This window comes from Erpetoichthys calabaricus, chromosome 16 (assembly GCF_900747795.2).
Source record: "Erpetoichthys calabaricus chromosome 16, fErpCal1.3, whole genome shotgun sequence".
Taxonomy (NCBI): Eukaryota; Metazoa; Chordata; class Cladistia; order Polypteriformes; family Polypteridae; genus Erpetoichthys; species Erpetoichthys calabaricus.
Genome location: NC_041409.2, coordinates 67,868,863 through 67,894,045, shown reverse-complemented (window position 1 = coordinate 67,894,045; position 25,183 = coordinate 67,868,863). Strand labels below are relative to the sequence as shown.

At 38.7% G+C, this 25,183-nt stretch overlaps 1 protein-coding gene across 4 annotated transcripts in view; it reads right to left on the bottom strand.

The window, feature by feature from the left end:
- Positions 1–25,183, bottom strand: part of mis18bp1 (MIS18 binding protein 1) — a 62,379-nt gene that overhangs the window by 32,118 nt on the left and 5,078 nt on the right. For all 4 annotated transcript variants that reach the window (XM_051919906.1, XM_028821703.2, XM_051919907.1 and 1 more), the window contains 3 exons: positions 17,289–17,623; positions 7,735–7,811; positions 7,297–7,433 (listed from right to left, as the gene is read on the bottom strand). In XM_051919906.1, the coding sequence (XP_051775866.1) occupies positions 7,297–7,433; positions 7,735–7,811; positions 17,289–17,623 (549 nt within the window). The remainder of the gene's footprint in view (positions 1–7,296; positions 7,434–7,734; positions 7,812–17,288; positions 17,624–25,183) is intronic.

The following is a 25,183-nucleotide window of genomic DNA, read 5'->3' as shown; positions in this document are numbered from 1 at the left end:
TAGCTGGGCAGCAAGATGAACTAGGGCAGTTGGAATTATAGGCATAAAATATTTCATGTCATAAGAAACTTAATAGTATTTAAAAGAAAAAAACTGATAACGCTTATGTTGCAGTGCATGTTATTTTGTACTTTAAAAAAAAAAAAAACCACATACAACATTTGAAATTAACTCCTCACCCCCTTGGCTCATTAATGGATGTTTGCATTACAAAAATAAAGTGAATAATACTGTATATGGAATAATACTATACTTTATGAATTACAAAAATATCTAGTTGCTCATAATTCGGAACATTATAACAATATTGCTATTATTGGCAATAGACGTTTAAAAATCAAGATGCTTAGTGCTATAAAAGACCAGACTATAAAGAGCAATTACACTGATTGAGAACTTTTAGGTTCACCTAATGAGGAGGGAGCAAGACTACTATTTTCTCAGGGCATGGACTCAATAAGATATCAAACGCGAAAATCAATTTTGATATCTATGAAGGTATCTTTTTGGTTTTGTTAATTTACTGTGTCTCATCTCAAGGATATTAGATTACAGGAAGATTTGCAGACTAAGCAAAATACTACACACAGTAAAATGACTAACTAGCATGTTCATGAAACATGAACAATTAATCAATCATATATATATATATCAACTCCAATTACAGGAGTTGATCACAAAAAGTGGCATTTACTGCATCCTAATTACAGTAGTGCTCACACTCTGTCAAATGTCCAGGTTTCCAGTTACAAAGTGCTTTAAACATCAAATAAGTGTTGTAACCAATCACAGACACTGGTGAATCAGAGGCATTTACATCACGAGTGAATATATGTAGCTGACCATGCTCACGTGCATTTAATATTGAATGTAAATCACCCTACCCTTTTTACATATTTTAGTACCAAAATTAAGAGAATCATCCATAATATGTATTATTTTGCTTTCAAGAGTGATGAAATTGATCATAAATAACCCAGGGACAGAGGATGCACAAACCAGTGTTTCTTCATGTTGGTCCAAAGCCAGATAAATGGGGAGGGTTATGTCAGGAAGGGCATCTGGTGTAACATTTTGCCAGATCAATATGTGGGCAAAAATGTAGATTTCTATACCGGATCGGTCAAGGCCTAGGTCAGGGGTCTGCAACCTTCACTATGAAAAGAGCCATTTTGCCCCCCCTTCCTCCAAAGAAAAATAGTCTGGAGCCGCAAAACATAACACAGCTTATAAACTTTTAAAAGTTTTAATCTTCTTTTAGATTTTACATGTTACAACCACGGAATACAACAAACAGAAGTGCAGTGTGCATGTGGAGGCCTACTTTGAAATAAATTAAACTGAACTATGCAGGCCTATTTGGGTCCTTCCTATACCTGTGTAAAATTAAAATAAAAACTAGCCCACTTTAATATAAATAAAACATTTAGCTGTAGCTTAGCAGCTTTAAAAAAGTAAACATTAAATTCCATTTCAGTGTGCTGAATCAACTGAAGCACCTGAACATACAAAAAAACCTACATCAGCTCCGGGTCCGAAATGAATGTGTTTTTTTTTTTCTGAAAAATAATAGCATATGAAATGCTATTGTTCTCACCTGTTTAATGTGACTTCTGTTCCTGAAGTTCGCTGCTGATCATCTCTATGTCGGGGCTGTACAATGTGACTTTGACCTTCACACAGGACTGCAGGCTCTCATGTGTGAGGTGGGAGTGATATTTGGACTTTATGAAGTTCATGCTTGAGAAAACTTGCTCACTTAAGTATGTTGAGCCAAAGATGGACAGGACTCCAAATGCATATTTTTTCATGTTCATATACGTTTCGGGAATGGCACTCCATGTGTCGAAAACAAATTTGTCGGGTTTGGGTAGGTTTTCAATATCACTCCATTTGTGCTCTTTAGCGAGAGTAGCCTTCTGACGGGCGACTTCTTCAAGATCCGCTGTCAGGCATTTGAACTTGGACACCCATTAATCTTTATCTGCCATGTCGTCCAGTTCAATTTCTAGATCGGGCTTACTTACTCACTCCTGTGAATGCGGATGTGTTCAGCAGGGATGGGTCGATGTCCAGGGGTGTGACAGGGAAGGAGAGAGTGTGTGTTTTTCCTTTCTGAACTCACTGAATCTTTCTCTAAATGCAGCTTGCATTTTCTGAACAATTTCCCGTTTGTTTTTAAAGTCGGAGAATAGATGCTCTGATATTTTTATGAACGATTCTTTCATGTATTCTCCGTCTGTGAACGGCTTACCCCTCCTTACGATCTCTTGAGCTGCCACAAAACTAGCAGCTGTAGTTGACTGTGTAGAAGTGATCCACTTTTTGAAAGTATGTTTGCTCTGTTCAGCTTTCCGTTGCAGTTCTGAAATTGCTCTCTTTCGCTTATCTTCACTTGGGTATTTTGAATGCTGAGTGCTTGTTTCCAAAATGTCTTTCAACGTTACATTTTTTGTTGTTCGATAATTTATCGCGACATATTAAGCACACCGGTAAGCCAGCGTCGTTGGCGGTGAAGGCAATTGCTTCTGTCCACGCAGAATTAAACTCTCTAAATTAGATGTTAAAATGTATAACAGTAGTAGTCGTAAATAAACATATATATATATATATATATATATATATATATATATATATATATATAAATACAACTTAAATTAAGAAATTGCCATTATTCATTTTCATGTTTTTTTTTTTGTCAAGGCCAAAGGGAGCCACTACAAGGAGGCTGAAGAGCCGCATGTGGCTCCAGAGCCGCGGGTTGCCGACCCCTGGCCTAGGTTAACAACGTCCATCAAAAGTACTGTTAGTCAGCAGGGTCCTGGTGGAAATTGGATTACTGTTGGCTGAAGGAAAAGAGGGGGAAGGTGTGTCCGGAGGCAGGAAAAGAGGGGAGAGGAAAGTGGAGGAGATGGTAGGAACTTTGAATGTTGGCAGTATGACTGGTAAATGGAGACAGCCAATATGATGGAAAGAAGGAAGGTTGATATATTGTGTGTGCAAGAGACCAGACGGATGGGGAGTAAGTCCAAGTATATCAGAGGCAGGCTCAAACTGTTCTACCGTGGTGTGATTGGAAGGAGAATTGGGTTAGGGGATATCCTGAAAGAACAATATGCCAAGAATGTTTTGGAGGTGAAAAACAGTGCCAGACAGAGTGACGATGATGAAGCTGGAAATTGAAGGTGTAATGAATGTTATTAGTGCATATGCCTTGCAAACTGGGTGTTTGGTGGATGAGAAAGATGATGTCTGGAGTGAGCAGGATTAAGCAGTAGAGAATGTACCCAGGGGAGAGAGAGTGGTAATTGGTGTGGATTTTAATGTACATGTTGGTGAAGGGAACAGAAGGGATCAGGAGGTGATGGGTAGTTATGGTGTCAAGGAGGTAGTGGATTTTGTGAAAAGGAAGGACATGACTGTGGTGAATGTATAAGAGTGGAGGAAAATGCACTTAAGTGTATTATATCCTATGTAGGAGGGTCACTAACTTGGTTCTGGAACCAAACCCCTCGAAAGAGGCTGGACTCTCCTTTAGTCTGGAGTTGCCTGGGGGTGAAAGGCATCAGATAGGAGCGTGCTTCTTATCGATTCCCTATACTGTCGATGTATATTTAAAAAACTGCTGAAAACACATTACTTTAACATGGCCTTCTCATAACTTCACTGTAATTTAATCCTGATACTCTGTATATCCAATTCATTATAATAACTATTCATGGTGGCTCTAAAATCTGTACTAACCCCTACTCTCTCTTCTGTTTCCTTTTCCGGTGTCCTTTTGGTGGTGGCGCATCTACTCTAAGTATCATGATGTTCCAAAAATGATGGATGGATTAAAAGCCATTAGTCTGTATGACCATCAGCATCAAGTGACTCCGTGAGAACCCTAACTACAAAGAGGACTATTTTATTTATGTTAGGTAGAATGCCCAGAGGGGACTGGGCGGTCTCGTGGCCTGGAACCCCTACAGATTTTATTTTTTTCTCCAGCTTTCTGGAGTTTTTTTTTTTTTTGTTTTTTTCTATCCACCCTAGCCATCGGACCTTACTCCTTTTCTATGTTAACTAATGTTGCCTTATTTTAATTTCTTATTTTGTCTTTTATTTTTCTTTTCTTCATTATGTAAAGCACTTTGAGCTACTTTTTGTATGAAAATGTGCTATATAAATAAATAAATGTTGTTGTTGATGCCACGTTAGAGTTTGTCCTACAGAATGAAAGGTCTGCTTCTGTGAGGCTGAACAACACGGGAGGAGAGGACTCTGACTACCACACAGTATGTGGGCCAATGCACCAAATCCCAGTTCAGAGTACCAGGCCAAAAGACCTGTGGCCCTGGAGGTCAGGGAAGCAAAAGCCTGGGTGTGGGAGGAGTTTGGAGAGACCATGGACAGCAACTATTGATTGTGCTCAAAGAGGTTCTGGTAAACCATCACACAACTCAGAAATGGAAGGCAGGGATTCACCCAGGGTGTTCTCAGCAAAGGTGAAGAAATGCTGACCCAGACTGAAGGTGTTGTCTGGTGGTGGAAGTAACACTTTAAGGAGCTCCTGAACTGGATGGACACACCCCTCTGTGGAGGAGGAGGCAGAGCCTGAAGCTGATAGGGGATCATTGCCAATTTCCCTGAGGGAGGTTGATGAGGTAGTTAAGCAACTCCACAGTGGCAAGGCCCGTAGGTGGATGAGATCCTCCCAGAATAGCTGAAGGCTCTGAACATTGTTGGGCTGTCATGGTTGGAGCTATATGGTCATCGGGAGCTTGCGTCTGGAGCGGCAGACAGGGCTGGTGGTCCCCACTCATAAAAGGGGGAACAGGAGGGTTTGCTCCAACTATCGGAAGATCACACTCCTCAGCCTCCCTGGAAAAGCTTATGCCAGTGTATTAAACAGGAGACTCATGAGGATTCTGGAGGGGGCACAGAAGTATGACTAATCAGTCTATATATGTTTTGTGGACTTAGAGAAGGCAGATGACTGTTCCTCGAGGGATTCAGTGGGGAATGCTGGGAGAGTTTGGGATTACAGGGCACCTGATAAGGGAAAATTAGCCCCTGTTAAATCACAGTGTGGGTTTTGTCCAAATGCTCGGAAAAACACCAGCACTGTTTCCAGTGGATGTGGGCTGTACTTTGTCTCTTGCCCTGTCTGTGATTTTCATGTTATATGTTTGCTATAACAATCTGTAGTGGTGAAGATGGAGCTGAGTCAGAAGGTGAAGCTCTCAATTTACCAGTCGATCTACATCCCTACCCTCACCTGTGGTCATGAGCTTTGAGTAATGACCGAAAGAATAAAATCATGAGTGCAAGTGGCCAAAAATGAGTTTTCACTGCAGGGATGCTGGGCTCTCCCTTAGAGACAGCGTGAGAAGCACAGACTCATGAGAGAGGAACAGAGTACAGGCACTGACCCTCCACATCGAGAGGAGCCAACTGAGATAGGTTGGGCATCTGATATGGATGCTTCCTGGATGCCAAGCTGAGATGGTTTTACGGGCACGACCAGCTGGGAGGAGTCCCCAGGAAGAGACACAGCTCGCTGGGAGGATTATATCTCCCAGATGACCTAGGAACGCCTTGGGATTCCACAATATGAGATGACAAGTGTGGCAGGGTGAAAGGACATATGGTCCTCACGGCTAAGACTGTTGCCCCCACGACCTGGCTTCAGATAAGCAGTGGAAAATTAATGTTTGTCGGCCACACACTCCCACTATTTCTTCAAAGTTGCATTAGTAAAACTTTATGTCTATGAAAGATGCTATATAAATAAAGCCACACAGTGCTTCACATACAAAATAAATACATATATACAGGATATATATAAAACCAATAACCATAAAATCTCAAAAATTGCAAACATAACTTATCTGGAATAGCTAAAATAAATAAAACCAACAACCAAATGCCTGTTTGAAAAGTTAAGTTTTCTTTTAAAAATTACAGCATTTACAGTGTTCTCGGAGCACAGGGCCAGAGGAAGTGATTTCCAAAGCCTTGGAGCTACCACCTTGAAAGCCAATCACCACAAATCTTTAATCGAGCCCTGAGGCTAGTCAGGAGACCCTGACTAGAGGACCTAAGAGAATGACTCAGAGTGAGGATGGAGACATTCTACTACACATTCGGGAACTTGGCCATGCATGATATGACAGGTAAGAACAAGAATTTTAAAATTATTTTTTAAATTAATTGGGAGTCAATGCAATGCCACTAAAACAGGAGTCATATGAGACTTTCTATTTGTTCTTGTTAAAAGCCTTGCAGCAGAATTTTGGACTGATTAAAAGCAGTTCAATGATTTGTTCAGATAAATAAAAAGTCTATTACAAAAGTCCAAACAAGAGGAAATAAAAGCATGAATAAGAATCTGGCAACATTTCTTAAATGAAAAAAAAAAACAAAACATGACTTTGTCAATAATCTAACGTGGATCAAAACACAAAGTCATCATGTTTAAAGGAAAAATAAAGCTGGACATTATCTACATTAACAATTATAATATTATTAAAATAACTAATAACCTGTCCCAGAGAGAGAAAATATAAACAAAATAGACCCTCAAAAAAGAACACCAAGGACTCCACATGACACCAGAGCAGTATAATTTTCTAACATAAACAGAAAAAGCTCCTATTCTGAACACAGACAAACCAATCCAAATTATAACCTGAAACAGCAATCAACTGGTTTAACCTATGAATCAGGATCTGATGATCTACAGTTTCAAATGCTGAACTGAGATCCAATACAATCAAGACAGAAGGTTCAGTGGCCATTTAAGATCATTGGAAACATTAGTAAGAGCAGATTCACCTACTGTAAATGTATTTTGTGAAAACCAGACAGAAATTTGCCATATGTTTTATTCACTTCAAGAAATCTGTAAGTTGCATGGTAAAAACCTTTTCTAAAATACTAGAAATGAAAGAGCTATAACCCAATATCTAATGTTAAGTCAGAGCTGGATCAAGATTTGCTTTTTCTGAGCAATGGCTGAACAATGGCATTTTTAAATAGCTGGGAACACAGCCTGATAGAAGGCACAGATTTATAACATCAACTAAGCAAGGGCTGATAGTGTCAAAAACCTTTAACAGTAAAGATGAAGGTAAAACATCCAGAGAGTTTGATTTCTCTCTCATTTTGCCAACCAGGTGAAGAAATATCATCTAGACTGCTAGCACTATTAAAACCATCGAAAATGGTTGTGCGTGTTAGTGCTGGAGACTACTGAAGCTAAATGAACCACCAGTCTTCAAATACTTAAAATTACATAACTCCTCTTACCTTTACTTTTACGAGAACTTGGATTCATCTTTCCAACCAAGACATACACACTGCCAGTGATAGTCATCACAACATTACGTGCTATTCGTTTACAGATTAGGTTGCTGTGCCATAATAATGCCTCCTCATTCATATCTCTAGTAGATCACAATTAAAAAGAAATATATAAATGTGTATAAATAAACAGTTATTGCTACAACAAAAGTTCAATAAATTAAGACAATCTACCTTTTTTAATGCATTGTTAAGTATGGACACAGTTTCGATATCGTATATTTACACACAGATAAGCACTATTAGCATTTTAAGGAAGTTCTGGATCATATACTTAAAATTAATATCTTTTCAATATTTTATTTTACTTGCTTGAAAGACTAGTTTTCATAGCTGTCTTTGCGGCAATACTTATACCAGACACTTAAGGCAGGTATCACTTACCTTCTTATTCCTTCAACACATATCCCAGTTTGGTTAATGGGCTTGATTTCCCACTCATAAAGGTGGATGCCAGTTGGCTGAAAAAGTAAAAAAAACTAAATGTAATAAAAATCCAGACAAAGTAATTAAATCAAACTTTATTCTTTTTGCTAGCATTATTGCTATATCCAATGTAAATAAAAAGAATACTAACTCATAATGCTAATGTGTAATCTCATAATTAAAACATTATTCTTTATTTCAGATGCAATTACCTAATGCATTTTACAAAAAATACAAATACAGAGAATACATTTGTGTTTGAGATAATGCTAATTTAAAAGGCAATATACATTAAGTTTAAGGTAATGTACCAATTTAGCAAACCAGGTATGGCCAGCCCCATGTAACAATAACTATACAAGTACAGTGGATTTAGAAAGTATTCAGAACTCAAATTTCTTCACACTTTGTGTTAATTTTGAATACATGTATTTACCATTTTAGCCCATCAACCTACACTCAATAACTCCTATATTTTGTATACACTCACACTTAAATGTGTCAAATTTAGGATCATCAATTCACCAAACACAAATTTGCCACAAAGGATTGTGGGCAGAAGTCTGACCTGCAATGGACAGGCGCCCTGTCCAAGTTATTTCCTTCCTTTCAGCAACATCTCGTAGAATAGGCTCTGGTCCTATAAACCTTGAACTAGACTAAGCAGAATAAGGAAGTTTATATAACTTTACTCTGGATCCAAGTAGTACCAATGCTCCTAATACAAAAATGTATAGTTAAGTGAGAAAAGATACCAACACTCAATTGTATAAGGGGCCGTCTGGAATTTGGCATAAAGTAGGCATAGTTCCTGCTTCCATCTCTGCTGCATCAAAAACTCCTTCCATTTCAACTAGTAATGGCCGTATTAAATCCACCTCTGATGATCAGTATGAGGTGTGCAAGACTAATGACCAAGTGAAGAGACCACACACGGGAAAAGCCATGGGATGGGATAGAGTCAGTCTTCATATTCTTAAGGCCCGTGCTGACCAACTTTGTGATATTCTCTTCTACCCCTACAGTCTGCCACTGAAGCTCCAGACATCAATAAAACCAAGGCACTGGTATTGAATTTCAACGCACCAAAAAAAAAAAAAAATAATAACTCCATGTCCAGTCATTATTACAAGTACTTAGGGGTCCACATCAATGACAACCTGTTCTGGTCTAGAACACAAATGAGCTATATAAGAAATGGCAAAGCAGACTCTTTTTTTCTTAGGAGACTGAATTCCTTAATGTGTAAAGTGACATCTTTTACATGTTCAACAGTTCTGTGATGGTCAGTGTGATTTTTTTTTTTGTGTTGTGGTGTACTGGGCTAGTAATATCTCTACAAGAGAAGTTCAATAGTCAGTAAGCTGATTAAGAAAGCAGGCTCAGTTGTTGGATGCAGACAAAACTGATGGCCATTATGAAAAATGCTTTGCATTCCCTCTATAACACACCTTGATCAAGTGCTTTCTGCCAGCAAATTATTCAGAAGTGTGTCAAGAAACGCTAGTGGGTCTCCTTTATACCATAGCAATGTGTCCTTATAATGCACTAATCACTGTGACTGTCCTTTTATCTGTAGAAAAGTCAAAAGGTTGTTTTTGACCCTTGGGTGTATTTGAAGGATAGTTGTTTGTAATATTTCATGGCGTTCTTATATATATACACACACACACACACACACACATATACATACATTATATATACATACATATATACACATACATACATATACTGTATATACATACAACATATATGTATAATATGTTATGTTACAGCCTTATTCCAAAATGGATTAAATTCATTTTTTTCCTCAGAATTCTATACACAACACCCCATAATGACAACGTGAAAAAAGTTTACTTGAGGTTTTTGCAAATTTATTAAAAATAAAAAAATTGAGAAAGCACATGTACATAAGTATTCACAGCCTTTGCCATGAAGCTGAAAATTGAGCTCAGGTGCATCCTGTTTCCCCTGATCATCCTTGAGATGTTTCTGCAGCTTAATTGGAGTCCACCTGTGGTAAATTCAGTTGATTGGACGTGATTTGGAAAGGCACACACCTGTCTATATAAGGTCCCACAGTTGACAGTTCATGTCAGAGCACAAACCAAGCATGAAGTCAAAAGAATTGTCTGTAGACCTTCGAGACAGGATTGTCTCAAGGCACAAATCTTGGGAAGGTTACAGAAAAATTTCTGCTGCTTTGAAGGTCCCAATGAGCACAGTGGCCTCCATCATCCATAAGTGGATGAAGTTCAAAACCACTAGGACTCTTCCTAGAGCTGGCCGGCCATCTAAACTGAGCGATCGGGGGAGAAGGTCCTTAGTCAGGGAGGTGACCAAGAACCCAATGGTCACTCTGTCAGAGCTCCAGAGGTCCTCTGTGGAGAGAGCAGAACCTTCCAGAAGGACAACCATCTCTGCAGAAATCCAGCAATCAGGCCTGTATGGTAGAGTGGCCAGACAGAAGCCACTCCTTAGTAAAAGGCACATGGCAGCCCGCCTGGAGTTTGCCAAAAGGCACCTGAAGGACTCTCAGACCATGAGAAAGAAAATTCTCTGGTCTGATGAGACAAAGATTGAACTCTTTGGTGTGAATGCAAGGCGTCACATTTGGGGAAAACCTGGCACCATCCCTACAGTGAAGCATGGTGGTGGCAGCATCATGCTGTGGGGATGTTTTTAAGCGGCAGGAACTGGGAGACTAGTCAAGATAAAGGGAAAGATGACTGCAGCAATGTACAGAGACATCCTGGATGAAAACCTGATCCAGAATGCTCTTGACCTCAGACTGGGGCAACGGTTCATCTTTCAGCAGGACAACGACCCTAAGCACACAGCCAAGATATCAAAGGAGTGGCTTCAGGACAACTCTGTGAATATCATTGAGTGGCCCAGCCAGAGCCCAGAGGAATGGGCGAAACTGGCCAAGGATAGGTGTGCCAAGCTTGTGGCATCATATTCAAAAAGACCTGAGGCAGTAATTGCTGCCAAAGGAGCATCGACAAAGTATTGAGCAAAGGCTGTGAATACTTATGTACATGTGATTTCTCAGTTTTTTTATTTTTAATAAATTTGCAAAAACCTCAAGTAAACTTTTTTCACGTTGTCATTATGGGGTGTGTAAAATTGTTGTGTGTAGAATACCGAGGAAAAAAATGAATTTAATCCATTTTGAAATAAGGCTGTAACAAATTTAAATTTAAAATAACTGAATTTGCCATTGGGATTAATAAAGTATCTATCTATCTATCTAACAAAATGTGGAAAAAGTGATGCGCTGTGAATACTTTCTGAATGCACTGTATATACATACACACACACATATTATATATATATATACACACATACATACACACACACACACATACATACATATATATATATATATATACATACACACATACATACACAAACTTTTTGGTCGTAACCTGATTTGTACATGTTCAGAGACGTTCGTGAACCGAGGTTTCACTGTGTGTGTATATATATATATATATATATATATATATACTAGCCAACGCCCGCCGTAGCATATGGCGGTGTAAGAATAGGAATGGAAAATGGTGAGAAAGGAATTCAGAAATCAAGAAGAAATAAATACTTCTTGAAAGATGTAGTTGTGAGTAGGTGTTTTGGTGGAGACGACAGATGAGTCAAAAGATCTAACCCTATAAAAAGCCACGTACAACTGACGTGGCTGAAGATTGGTTGTTGTAGATTAACGCAAATCTTTGCAAACATTTGTCCTTGTGACTTGTTGACAGTCACGGAGAAGGCGAGTCTGAGTGGGAATTGTGTGCGTTTAAATGTCAAAGGGAGATTGGTGTCGGAAGGAAGGAGAGAGATTCTGGGAATGAAGATTGTTTCAGAATTTTGGATAGTGATCAGTTTGCACTCAATAATATTTGTATGTATTCGGGTAACGATGAGTTGTTTCGTTGCAAAGACCTTTTGATGGCATAATATTTCGGAGGAGCATAACTATAGCTCCCACCTTCATATGAAGGATATGGGGAGGCATGCCAGTTGGTGTGAGGGTGTGTAAAAACTCCTGTGGGTACGTTAGTTGATCATTAGGATCATCACTGACTACTGTATCTACACTCTTGAAGGTCACTTTTTCACCCTGTATAACAGCAAGAAGTTTGTTGTTAATATGTAGAGAATCGTTGTTTGTGACGCTCAGTATTGCTCTTGCAGCAAGTTTTTGGGGAGTCACAGTCGAGAAATTAATATCACCGTAAAGTTGAGCAACTGGGTCTTATTGTTGTGGTAAACACTGAGAAGGTAGTTCTGCCGTTAGTCTTGTTGCATGTATCTTGAACTTCCTGGAAATGTGGATGGTAATATGATCATTTTGCCTACACGTATGTTGTTATTTTCAGCGTTTGCTTGCAGTACGTCTGATAGTCCTTTGTATTGATCCATGTGCAGATCTTGTTGATCTAATCAGATAGTTGAGATGGGTGCCCTCTGTTTTAACATACGCATCTACGATGTACTGTTGGAATAGTTTGTCGCTGGAGTGCAAAATACTAAATGTATTCCTCATTGCTAGTCTGTACGTGTAAAATTGCCATTGAGTAAGCCTTATTTGCTTGGCGGTTCTTTAATCGGGAAAATATTGTAAATCTTTGTGCCAGCCAATGTCTCCGTAAGGGAATAAAAGTGGGTAAACCATAACATGTACAAAGACCTGTCGACAGAGAAGATACTGTCATTCATTTTATAACAAAGGCTTAAGAAACAGCCGTTGCAGTATAACGAAAATAGCAAGGTGTATGGGAGGCCGCAGGCAGCGTGGGGAAGGGTTTGGAAGAGGACGAATTGGAATCGAGAAATACCGTGTCGGCTGCATGTGGGCGGGACCGGTTTTGAAGTGGAAGCAGGACAAACCAGAAGAGAAATATATATATATAATATATATATATTATACACACACACACGTACATACACACAGTATATAAAAAAAATGTCTGTACTATTTAATGGACTTAGATCTGATTTTATTCTATAATTTGCTTGAACATTCCAGTTGATTTTGCAACTTCTCTCATTGTGCTCAGTATCACAGTTCGTTTGCGGTAAAGATTTATTTGCGCAAATCCGAGAGACAGGCTGCTGGCCGAGGGGAGGGTGGTGGGGCCCTCCTCATTCACGTGCCAGCCTCCGTTCAAGTCGGTCTACCTCTCGCCACATGTTGGAGCGTACCTTGCCTCCGCTTAGCTAACGATACCCATTTGTTCAACAGATATTACCATCTACAGATTGTTAAGGAGTAACATTTGACATTTTTGAGAGAGAGATATCAGAGCTACGTGCATTTTAGATGGTAACTGCTGATTGCCACAGATATCACAGCCACATGCTTTTCTCCCCATGTGGGGGGCGCTCTCCCATCAAAGGTAAACATGATCACATACAATGCCAATGTTTGACGGAGTGTACCTACCTTCTGCTTGGCCAGAATTAAATTTTTTTTTATTGATTTTTAAAGTTTCACTACTACGTGGGGGGAGCCATGGGGGACAGCTAGTATTTTATATAACATTTTTAAGGATAAGTTTGACATTTTTTAAGTTATTCAAAAGTGTGATGTGCTATTTGATTCAGGCATTTGCTTTATTAATTAAAACTGTACTTGTCATTTTTTTTTACATTAAGACGACAACATAATGCTGCCTGCATTTCAGAACTACTGTATGTCTATGACAAAAAGACAAAATGATATATATTAAAGGAAGGATACTTATTCTGTTCTCAATTCACAATAGCCTGTTTACATGCAAATTCCACACCTACAAAACGTGATGGACACATCCAGAGTTTTTTCATAAGCATTTTGCATTGCAAAATCAAAAATAATCTGAAAAGAAAGCTCGCTTTTTTTTTTTTTTTACATAAAAGACTGATAAATACTAAAGTGCATAAATGCATATACACAGTGAGGGAAAACAGAGAGGAAAAACAACACATTATCAGTGCTTCCCATCAACCCCAATAATAATCAACACTTGGGGACAAGGCTAGTAGCTCACTCAGAATGAGTGACAGTATCCCAGTATACTATGTCAGTTTAGTACAGTATTTCTAAAACCTGTGGGATCTCACATCTACTGACCTCAATGATAGATAGATAGATAGATAGATAGATAGATAGATATACTTTATTTGTCCCCCAAAGGTAAATTAGAACTTTACAGAAGCTTGATATGTAACTACAGAGGTAATCATACTGCAGGTAAACAAGATGACAAATGAGCCTTACTGAAGTTGTCCACCCATTATCCATCCATCCATCCATTTTCCAACCCGCTGAATCTGAACACAGGGTCACGGGGGTCAGCTGGAGCCAATCCCAGCCAACACAGGGCACAAGGCAGGAAACAATCCCGGGTAGGGTGCCAACCCACCGTAGCCACCCATTATCTTTCAATTTATTTTGGGAAAATATAAAAACATTTCTCAAAAACCACATTTTTGACTCTTTCGGGGGAAATATCGACTTTGTCCGTACCAATATTTCCTCCGCTTGTGCGAGTAGTGAGGAGTAAACAATGTCAAAAATGGCAACGACACCTGAAGAGAGATTGAAGCAGATGCGCAAAGCAAAATACTCTGTGAATGATGTTTTGCATATTATTGCTGAATTGGACTTGGACTTGTCAGACTCTGATTTTGATACTTGTGATCAAAAACAAATGTGAGGTACCAGCATCTGGCGATAGTGGTGCTGAACAGGTTTGTATAGCTGACGCACCTACAGCAACGTTCACCTGGGAGAACTGCCACTTACAATGACAAGAGATACAAACCAGATTGTGATGCACTGCAACCGCTGCTGCCATCCCCGCACCCTGCCACGTAAAGACAGCCTGGCAGCCAGTCTACCCACACATTCCTGGCTAACTGGTGGCCACAGCACACAGCAACAAACATTTAATGTTGATTTCTATGTGAAACCACTGCTTTGTGTGCTTTTCAGAAAAAATATTCAGCCCTAACACAAATAATGTGACAAAATGGACAAACATATGCTTTTACAGGACAGTTTGAGTTTCCCCATTTGCAAATTATGTTCATATACAAACCAAGTCCTTGAATTTGCAAAAATGTGTACTGTAGCCACAGACCATTCAATAATGGTTTTTGTATACACTGATCAGCCACAGCATTAAAACCACCAACAGGTTAAGAGAATAACATTGATTATCTTGTTGAGCAGTTAGTTGAAGGTGATGTGATGGAAACAGGAAAAAAGGACAAGTGTAAGAATCCGAGTAACTCTGACAAGGGCGAAATTGTGGTGGCTAGACAAATGGGCCAGAGCATCTCCAAAACGGCAGGTCTTCTGGGGCATTTCCAATTTGAAGTGGTTAGTACCTACCAAAGTGGTCTAAGGAAGGACAACCAGAGAACCAGCAACAGGGTCATGGGCAGCCAAGGTTCACTGATGTGCATGGGGAGTAAAGGGTAGCCTGTCTGGTCTAATGCCAACCCATACCCACTACAAAGCGTCTGAACTTGTCCATGGAGCAATGGAATAAGGTATCCTAATGTGATGAATTATAGTTTCTTGTAGACCATGAGGACAGTCACATTCATGTCATTTCACTAGGGAAGAGATGGCAGCAGGATGCACTATAGAAAGGAAAGCAATGTTCTGCTGGGAAATTTTAGGTCCTAGCATTCAAGTTGTGGGACATCCTGAGGGTTCGCAGGATCCCCTCGAGGTTGCTGAATATTATGGCCGGCCTGTACACTGGTACTGTGAGTGCTGTGAAAAGTGGAGGCAGGACCCTCTGCGTTTTTTCCCAGTTGATTCTGGGGTTTGTCAGGGGTGTGTTCTTGCTCCTACTCTGTTCAATGCTTGTGTGGACTGGGTGTTGGGCAAGGCCGTGGGGTCCAGCGGCTGTGGGGCATATGTTGGTGAAGAAAGATTCACGGATCTTGACTTTGCTGACGATGCTGTGATCTTCACGGTGTCAATGGAGGCACTGATCGGGGCGCTCAAGAGACTGAGCAAGGAGTCTGAGTGTCTGAGCTTGCGAGTGTCCTGGATAAAAACCAAGATCCAGGCCTTTAAAGACCTCTTGGGCTCAGCCATCAGCAGTGTGTCTGTTTGGGGAGAGAGTGTTGACCTTGTTGAGAGGTTTACTTACCTTGGCAGTGACATTCATGTTTCTGGTGACTCTTCCTATGAAGTAGACGGATTGGGAGAGCATGGGGGGTCATGAGGTCGCTGGAAAGGGGTGTGTAGCACTCCCGATATCTATGCAAAAGGATGAAGGTTCAAGTCTTTAGAGTCCTGGTGCTTCCTATCTTGCTATATGGTTACGAGATATGGACACTATCCAGTGACCTGAGAGGAAGACTGGACTCCTTCGGTACTGTGTCTCTCCGGAAAATCCTTGGGTACCATTGGTTTGACATTGTGTCAAATGAGTGGTTGCTCATGAAGTCCCGAATGAGGCACATTACCTGCATTGTGAGGGAGCGTCAGTTGTGGCACTACAGCCATGTGGTGCGTTTTCCCCCCCGAGAGTGATCCGGCTCGTAAGATCCTCATTGTTGGGGACCCGAGGGGCTGGACCACTTCAAGGGGTTGCCCACATAACACCTGGCCGCGGCAGATAGAGGGTAATTTCCGTAGGGTGGTACTGGACCACGCGTCTACCTGGGGGGTTGCAAACTGGGATCCCGAGTTGTTTTGTTGTGTGTTGGGTGCGGCAACGCACTGTACCAGTGCATGCTCCCCAACTTGACTTACATTCAAGTTGATGTTTCTTTGACAGATACCACCTATCTAAAGATTGCTGGACACCATGTACACCCCTTGGGGGCAACGGTATTTACTGATAGTAATAGCCTCCTTCAGCCGGATAATGCACTTTGCCACACTGCAAAATGTCTTCAGGAATGATTCATGAACATGACAAAACAGTTCAAGATATTGACATGGCTTCCAAATTCCCTACATCTCAATCCAGTCAAGCATTTGTGGGATGTGATGAGAAAACAAGTCTGAAAACAAGGACTTGAAGATCTGCTGCTAATATCTTGATACCAGACACCACAGGACACCGTCAGAGGTCTTGTGGAGTCCATGCCTCGACAGATCAGAGTTGTTTTGGCAGCATGTGGGGGAAACTACACAATATCAGGCAGGTGGTTTTAATGTTGTGACTAATCAGTGTATAAAGTGGAAATAGTCACATGCATAGAAAGGGTGGAAGAATTTTTCAGTACACTTCACTGGCAGAATAACACAAATAATACAGACCCAAACCTCAAGTGACCCAGCTATCAACATATAAACCATGTCATATTTTTTCCCCATACAAGAGGTACCATTTAATCCATGTATGAAAATGTGTGCACAGACTTAGTTATTTAAGAATATTGTCATGCACCAGCTACAAATACACTAACTTGCTTTGCAACATCTGTAAATGGCAAGTCCTGCTCGATTATTTAAAATGAAAACCAAAATAAATTACACTTACTTCTGTTTTTGCATCTGTAACATCATTCACTTTTATTTCTGGGACTTTTTTTTCACTTTGCTTTTTGTGGTTTTTACTTCTAGGTATGTAAATCTTTGGGCTGGTTGCAAAGTCTTGAACATCAGGGGTTTCAAGTACACCATTATAAGTGGCTTTTGCCGGGCTATTATTTGTAAAGGACAGTGGACGTCTCTGAGACCTTCGCTCTGAATTATGAAATTCCAAACTAATATCCATGGGATTACTGTCAGTCTTAGCTGTGTGATTAGATGCTTCATTATCAGTGCTTTCATCCCCATCAAATGACACTAAAAGAATACTTATATCCTGATCATCTGGAAAACAAAAACATAAATGCATAAAGGCAATAAATCTGTGAAAAATGTTAGCAGACCAGAATAGAAGTGCAAAATTGCTAGAACAAAAAAAAAGTCTAAGACTAGCAAATTACAGCATCACAAATTTTAAGCTACGTGGCAAACTAATTGGTCATTTAGAGATTAGTGTAAAATAGGTCTGCTGACTGATCACCATGAACACGACATTAACGCAATAACAGCTTTTGCAATTAAATGTTTAATGTAACACCTAAATGTATTTATTAAGTCTGGCTAATTTGACTGCGCTTCACATGTTGTTAATGAAGCATCACCAAACAAATCCAAGTAGCACTGCCATATTAAAATATTGCACACATATTAGTCCTATATGTGTCGTTTGTTACAGCCTGCATTTCCACAAACTAAACATATGGAAGCTTTCTTCATTCCTGGACTGAGCAGGGGAAGGCGGTGATTGACAGCATCTCCCTTTAAGGGTGAGATTTTTAAGCTTCTGTCACAAGGTCAAGCTGCTAGATACAAAAAGTAAAAAAACTTATTGTGAGATGCCCGCTTCAAGCTCCACGACTGCATTCTTCTGAGCAGGAAAAAAAGCAGAGTTAATAAAAGAGTAGGGGTGGGCGGTATGACCAAAATTCTATATCACGGTATTTTTCTAAATTATCCCGGTTTCACGGTATTGGACGGTATTTTTTTCCCCATGCATGAGTGAATGTTAACCACATTTTCTACTGCAATTACTGCAGTACACTGGCTAAGAATAACCTATTCCACTGTTATGAGAATTGTACATTGTATAAAAAAACATTTTAATGTGCACACAAATATTAATCCAGGTTTGCATGGCCCCATAAAGTGATAGTTTTGAAGGGGGTGGCACTAAAGAGAAGGAATCACATTGCATGACAATTGCAGTCAAAATATAGAACCTTTTTATTGAACAAATTTTGCAAAAACTTAAACTATGATTTTGACAACATCATTTCAACCATCCAAAGAGGCATTTAGACTTAGTAAAATATCTAGAGGAGCTTGTCAAAAGTTGTATTGCACTGAATGTCTTAGAAAATAATAAATAGTAAATATTTTTTGTGAACCAACTACACTTTGTTAATGTTAACCATATCTGTCCACTGACACGTTAAAGTGACTTTTTCAACAACTTTACCATCAATAAACTGCATAACATTTAAACTAATAAATAATAATAAAATAAATAATAGTATTATTACTGATAGCTGCACTATTACTTCAAGCCCAGGTGAATTACACAGTATTCACCAAATTAAAATAAAATAAAATAAAACAAGTGCAACTTTGTGATGACATCCTTACCAACTGTACCATCATTTAGGCAAACTGCATTAATATGGACCTTGCTTCAAGCTAAGCTATATACATAAATAATAAAACTGCAACTTGCATTTACTGTATAATGCTATTTGTGGTATAGCCCTACGGAAGTGCATTAGGGCCACGTTGAAGAAAAAAAAAAATACAGACAGGGAAGAAAAAAAACAAACTACCAGTATATGTCAAGAATAAAGTCGACATGCTGACTTTATTCTCGACATTTCCACTTTAATTTTGACGCTTATGTCAAGATTAAAGTCGACATTTCCACTTTATTCTCATAGTTTACTTCATAATTAAAGTAGAATGTCATAAACTAAACTTCATCCTAAAATCAATGTTTAATTTACTCGATTTTCTCACAACCCGTCATAAGTTAATGCAGCACATTAAATGCTTTGTGTTGTTCCCCGACCCAGTTGTTAATCACTATGCTTCTTAAACTGACTTCCTCCACACTAAGAGGAGGCAGCAATCACTGCACAGAATCCATTTATTTCATGGTATTCCTGCTCTCTAAAAATTTAGAATGCTAAGATAAATAGTTGATATCAATTTTATGATGAAAAGCATTAAAGCAGGTATAAAACAAGCATGGTAGTGAGGCGGTTGTGCTGCTCCCTGGCAGTAAGGGGTCCCCAGGTGTACGTTCAGTGCAGAGAACTTTATGGCAGGTGTGATGAGGCTCCAAAAAACTGGATGTATGAATGAGTATCACAAAGGTTTAACTTAAATATTGTGTAAATGTTGGGTTTGTGATCTGGTGGTCAGAGACGAACACAGAATTCAAAGGATGTTCTTCTGAGCGGGCTTTCTTTATTGCACGCGTGCTGTCTGCCTGACGTACCAAAACCCCAGTTCATATCCTTCCTTTTACTTTCTCCACATAACCAATCACCACACGATAAATGTCTTTGTGAAATTGAAACTAGTTATAAACTTAGCCCACGGAGTGTTCAGAACTTTAAAAATATCTTCGCTATACATGTTTAATTATGCCATCTATTCAGGGTTGCGCCCATCCCAGCAAACATTGTGTGCAAGGCAGGAGAAAATCCTGAACGAGTCGCCAACACATCGCAGGGTGAATACGAGCAACACATACACTAGCAGGGTCAATATAGCATAACAAAATCCCACATCCTACATGACTTTGAAAGGAAACTGAAGCACGCCGAGTAAACCCACTAGAAAAACATGCAAATTCAAGGCAGGGTACACCCGAGGCAGCAGTGCAACCTCCACGCCGCCATGCCCCCACATGATTAATACATGCTTTAATGCATTTCATCATGAAAATGATATCAAGTATTTATCTTAGCATTCTAAATGTTCTGAGAGCAGGAATATCATGAAGTGAATGTATTCTGTGCGGCGATCGCTGCGGGTGCCTCCTCAGTACAAGAGGAAGTCAGTTTAAGAAGCACATACTCGATTTAACATGGCTCGGGGAACACTTAACACAAAGCATTTAATGTGCTATATAACTTATGACAGGGTTTGAGAAAATCTAGTAAATTAAATATTCATTTTACGATGTTCTACTTTAATGGCAAATTACGAGAATAAAGTCAACATGTCGACTTTAATCTTGACATAAACGGCAAGAATAAAGTAGAAATGTCGAGAATAAAGTCAACATGTCATCACACTATTACACAGTACCCAGGTACATTACACAGTATTGAAAACAAATAAAACATGTACAACTTGGCTTGCAGTATTATCCAGTACTATAGAAACAGTATTTACACATTTGAACATAATGGTCCACATCTGACCTTTTAAAACCAAAGTATCTCCAGATAACGGACGCGACTCCTTTTTTTCGGCAAAAGTTATTCTGTGTCATCATGTTTAACTTTATCGTCTGCTACAGTTTCAGTTTCGGAATGTTCTCTGTCCATTTTCAGAGTGCAATACCTACACTACCACTACCCATTTAGCAGTGTAGCAGTGAAAAAGGTCCCCACGTGAACAGTTTCCCGCTGTGTCACGTTCCGAATGTCGTTTAGGCAATTTAAACCGGAGTTGCAGTATAACAAAAATCCATATCATAACAAAAATAAAAAACGGTTTTCCGTAAGAACCGGTATACCGCCCAGCACTATAAAAGAGCATTCCTTAAACCAACCAAACATTTGTTTCTGCTGCTTATATGGGTCTGGGACACGGGGTCAGCAGTCTAAGCAATGATGCCCAGACATCCCTCTTCACCGCCACCTCCACCGGTGGGGGGATATCAAGATGGTCCCAGACCACCATGCCCAAAACACTTCCCCAGCGAGGTATCCTGGAGGCACCCTAATCAGATGGCTGAACCAACTTAACATGCTCCTCCTAAATGTCTGCACTCCTCACCCTCGCTCTAAGGCTTAATTAACCCAGACACCCTGGGACAGAAGCCCCTTTCCCTTTTGCTGCTTGCATCTGCAATCTAGTTCTTTGGCCATTACACAAAGCTCATAAGCATAGGCGACGACAGGGACAAAGATTAATCAGTAAATCAAGAGCTTTGCCTTTCAGCTCAGCACTCTTCACCAAAAGTGTCTGCAAATACATTATTTCAATTTACTTGAAACAGTTCTCAGTATTTCTCCAGTGTTGAAATTACTGGATTAAGTGGCCTAACAATCTCGAACACCCACCGTCACTACTCCTGGTTGGGAAGGGGAATAAAGGAATTGCAAGGGCCACTTTTGAGACAAACTGATTTATAAATCATTGTAAAATTTCAAAGGTAACACACTACAACCGAGTCATCAATGCTGTTTGATTACTTTAACAAAATACACCTGTTCTTATTCTGGAATTCTTTACTTCAATTGCCTGCAAAAACGACCATCACTTTGTGCTACTCACAATATCCAACTTAGACTAAGTGTGAAAACTTAGAAACAATCTTGAAATTAGTGACAGCTCTATGACTTAAGACTGGTGAGATTTGGCAGTAACATGTGACAAGCTTTCCACCTAAAAACATGTTTAGCTATTTGCTGAATGATTGGCACAAACAATAAAGGAAACCTAAAACCTTATTGGATTGACTTTTGAATTGAAGACATACTATTCCATCTCATTTGTAGATTAAAGGTCCTGTCTCAGATTGAGAAAGTGATTCCAATGAGGGTTTAGTTTTCCTGTTTATTTGTGTGACATGAGCAATGTGAGATTTTTACCACCTTTGTCACCCCATCAATTGCTATTGTAGAACTGATCACTGATGTCTTCAATTATGTCATGAGCTTCTTTCTCTCCATTCTGCATGAAAACATTTGTGAGATTTTAAACTTTTCTTGGCCACCACTACAAAAGTACACGGAGTAACAATGTATAAAAAAATGTCATCTTTGAATGGAGTATTCTTTTAACAGAATTTAAAATATAACCTAATAATTGGGATTTTACTTGCTTTTGTAAATTAGGCAATAGAATTTGTCATCAGTGTAATCCTCTAAATCCTTTAGAAATGTTCCCTCTTACAGTGTCTTCCATCTTGTATTTCTAATTAATGTTACCTCTACCTGCAGGTAGCAATTTGGACTTCCCTAAATTAAACTGCATTTTGCAAGAGTTTGCCCAATTTTGAGGATTATCTAGGTTACCTTTAACTACATCTTCAGTACTTACTATTTGTAAGAGACTGTCACCTATGAATTTCTATCATTTAAAACTAAGGTTAAATTTAAGGAGGTTCATGATGTAGTTGAACATGGTCTCACTGTGCATCAGAGGAGATGATTCCTGAAAAAATAAATAAACTTTGTTTGACCAGGTAGCACAATCTCCACCTCTGAGACACTTTTGAAGTATACTTTTCAATGCATTAAACTGAACAAATATCTTGTACAAACCACTTAAACTCTTATTCTTTTAGTATCAGTAGTTTATTTTGTGCAAGTTTCCCAAAGGTTCATGTTTCATGTTTACATTTGGAAGTGAACTATAAAGTGGAACTTCATAACAAAAATGACTTTTTTTTTTTTTTTTTTTTATTATTATTCAGCTAAAAAATGAAACGTCTCTACTACTAGTAATTGATCATACTGCATGCATTATCATGGTATTCATGCACACACTTCCGTTTAATTTGTACACATAGTAGCCAAACTACAGAAAATTACAAGTATTAAAAAAAAGATCAAAATATCAATCATACAATATGTTAACTAATTTTAAACATACTATATAATAATGGGTACAGTATTTGGTAAAGTTCTCTTTGCGAATGTTAAACTTGACAGACATTCTCACTAAGAGAAGTGTGTTGGTTGTTCAGCTGTTAAGCCTGTACAAGTGCAACCACTTAAAAATGACAGAATTAAATATGATTCATTTGCTTGTACTTCATTACTGTAACTCAAAAGGAAATACATTTCATAATTTTGATATAGGAATATATCTACAGAAACCCAATCAAAAGCTCAACAATTTACTCTGAAAAATCTCTCATACCAAACAAGTGCACTCACTAGTGGGTGTTTTTTTGCTTAATTCCTCTAAATGTTGGTAAATTGGAAATTAAAAATCTGGGAGAAAAAAAGGATTATTGGAAAGGCAATTTAAGAACATGAAATTTTTCTATAATGCTCTACTCCATCTTGGGAAATGGATTACAACGCAGACTAATGCAAAGGAATTCTTAAGGAAAAAGTTTGCCTCCAAGTTAGTCGAATGCAATTCCTCATCCATATGAACAAACAGGCACCAAGATACTGTAATATAGGTAGCATCTTGAAATAATTTTAAATATCAAATATAGCCATTACCAGAACTCTTCCATCAAAACTCATAGATATGATTTCTTCATATAACACAATGCTGCAACTTCACACACAGTAGCTCTGCTAAGGACACTTATCAGCTGAATGCACAAAAGTTACCTTGAAAAATAAAATGGGTTAAATATTTAATTGAGCTGCTAAGGCAGTTTATGTAGCATAGCGATACACAGAATGAGAAAACTGTGCCTGAAATAAAATTAAAATGTAACATTATATTGACCCTACCAGTACATTAAAGTATTCAAATTAACATCAAATCATTTTCAGTTTGTCTCTGCACTATGTTTTTCAGATGTAAGCTAATATGAAGTCCCCTTTTCGATATAAAGTATTCAATAATATGTTTTGCCAAAACAAGCTCTAACTAATAACATAAGCCAGCAACATTTTCTGCTGGCCATTTTTAATACAATTCATAAACTGAAGTGTAGCAGGAAGGCAAAATTTACCACAACAGCATTAGGAACAAACAAATCCTGGATGGGACAGCAAAGCACAAGTTTAATTTGGTAATTTCACTAAGCAATTTATTAACCTTGTTGGCATTAACTCCGAACATGACTTGGGCTGGGAATTCTATGTAATTATGGTTATTCCTGAGTCAAATTTGGGGTGATATGATATGATTTACAGTTTTAATACTAAATATCTTATGAGAGCATTCTGTTGCCATCTAGTGGATGAAATGACATCATACTGCAAAAAAATCATGAATACCTGCATTTCTATGCATTTTGCCACTCTAAGGTAATTCATTAATATTCATGAGTAGGACAAAGCCTTCAACAACAATGGCGTGTAAACAAGAAACTATAAAGTCTATTTTAGAAAAAACTGAAACTAAACCATTAGTTGAATAAAGCAACAGAGAATTTGAATTGGTCATTAGACGTTGACCTTTACAGCGAAACTGATCCTTGCCGAACTGTATAACTAAACCACTGTGATATGCCTGGTGACTTCAGTCACATAATGCTATCAAAGGGCATAAGTATGTCCATGACAAAAAGGTCAAATCATTGTGGTCAAGTAGAACAACAAGATATATGTTGGCCCGTAAGAACTGTTCACAATGCATCAACTGTCAAACATTCACTTTGTGGAAATCACTAAGCCTTGTATTGTGGTAAACTACAATGACAAAAGGGGTGTATCATTTGTGGCGATCAGGTACTGTCATTCTAGTTCATTATGTTCAAGCAACAGAAAAAACATAAATGTGCACAAAGAAACAATCTTCTACTGTTCCGATTAAAACATCTGGTTGTGCGTTGGTTATTACTTCATAACATATCATACAAAGGATACATACTAAATCTGGAAAGAAGTGAACGTTAGACATACTGTACCAAAATGTCAACACAGAGTAGAAAATCTATTTACACTTAACATTTTTTGTTGAAAAAATGTCAATGTT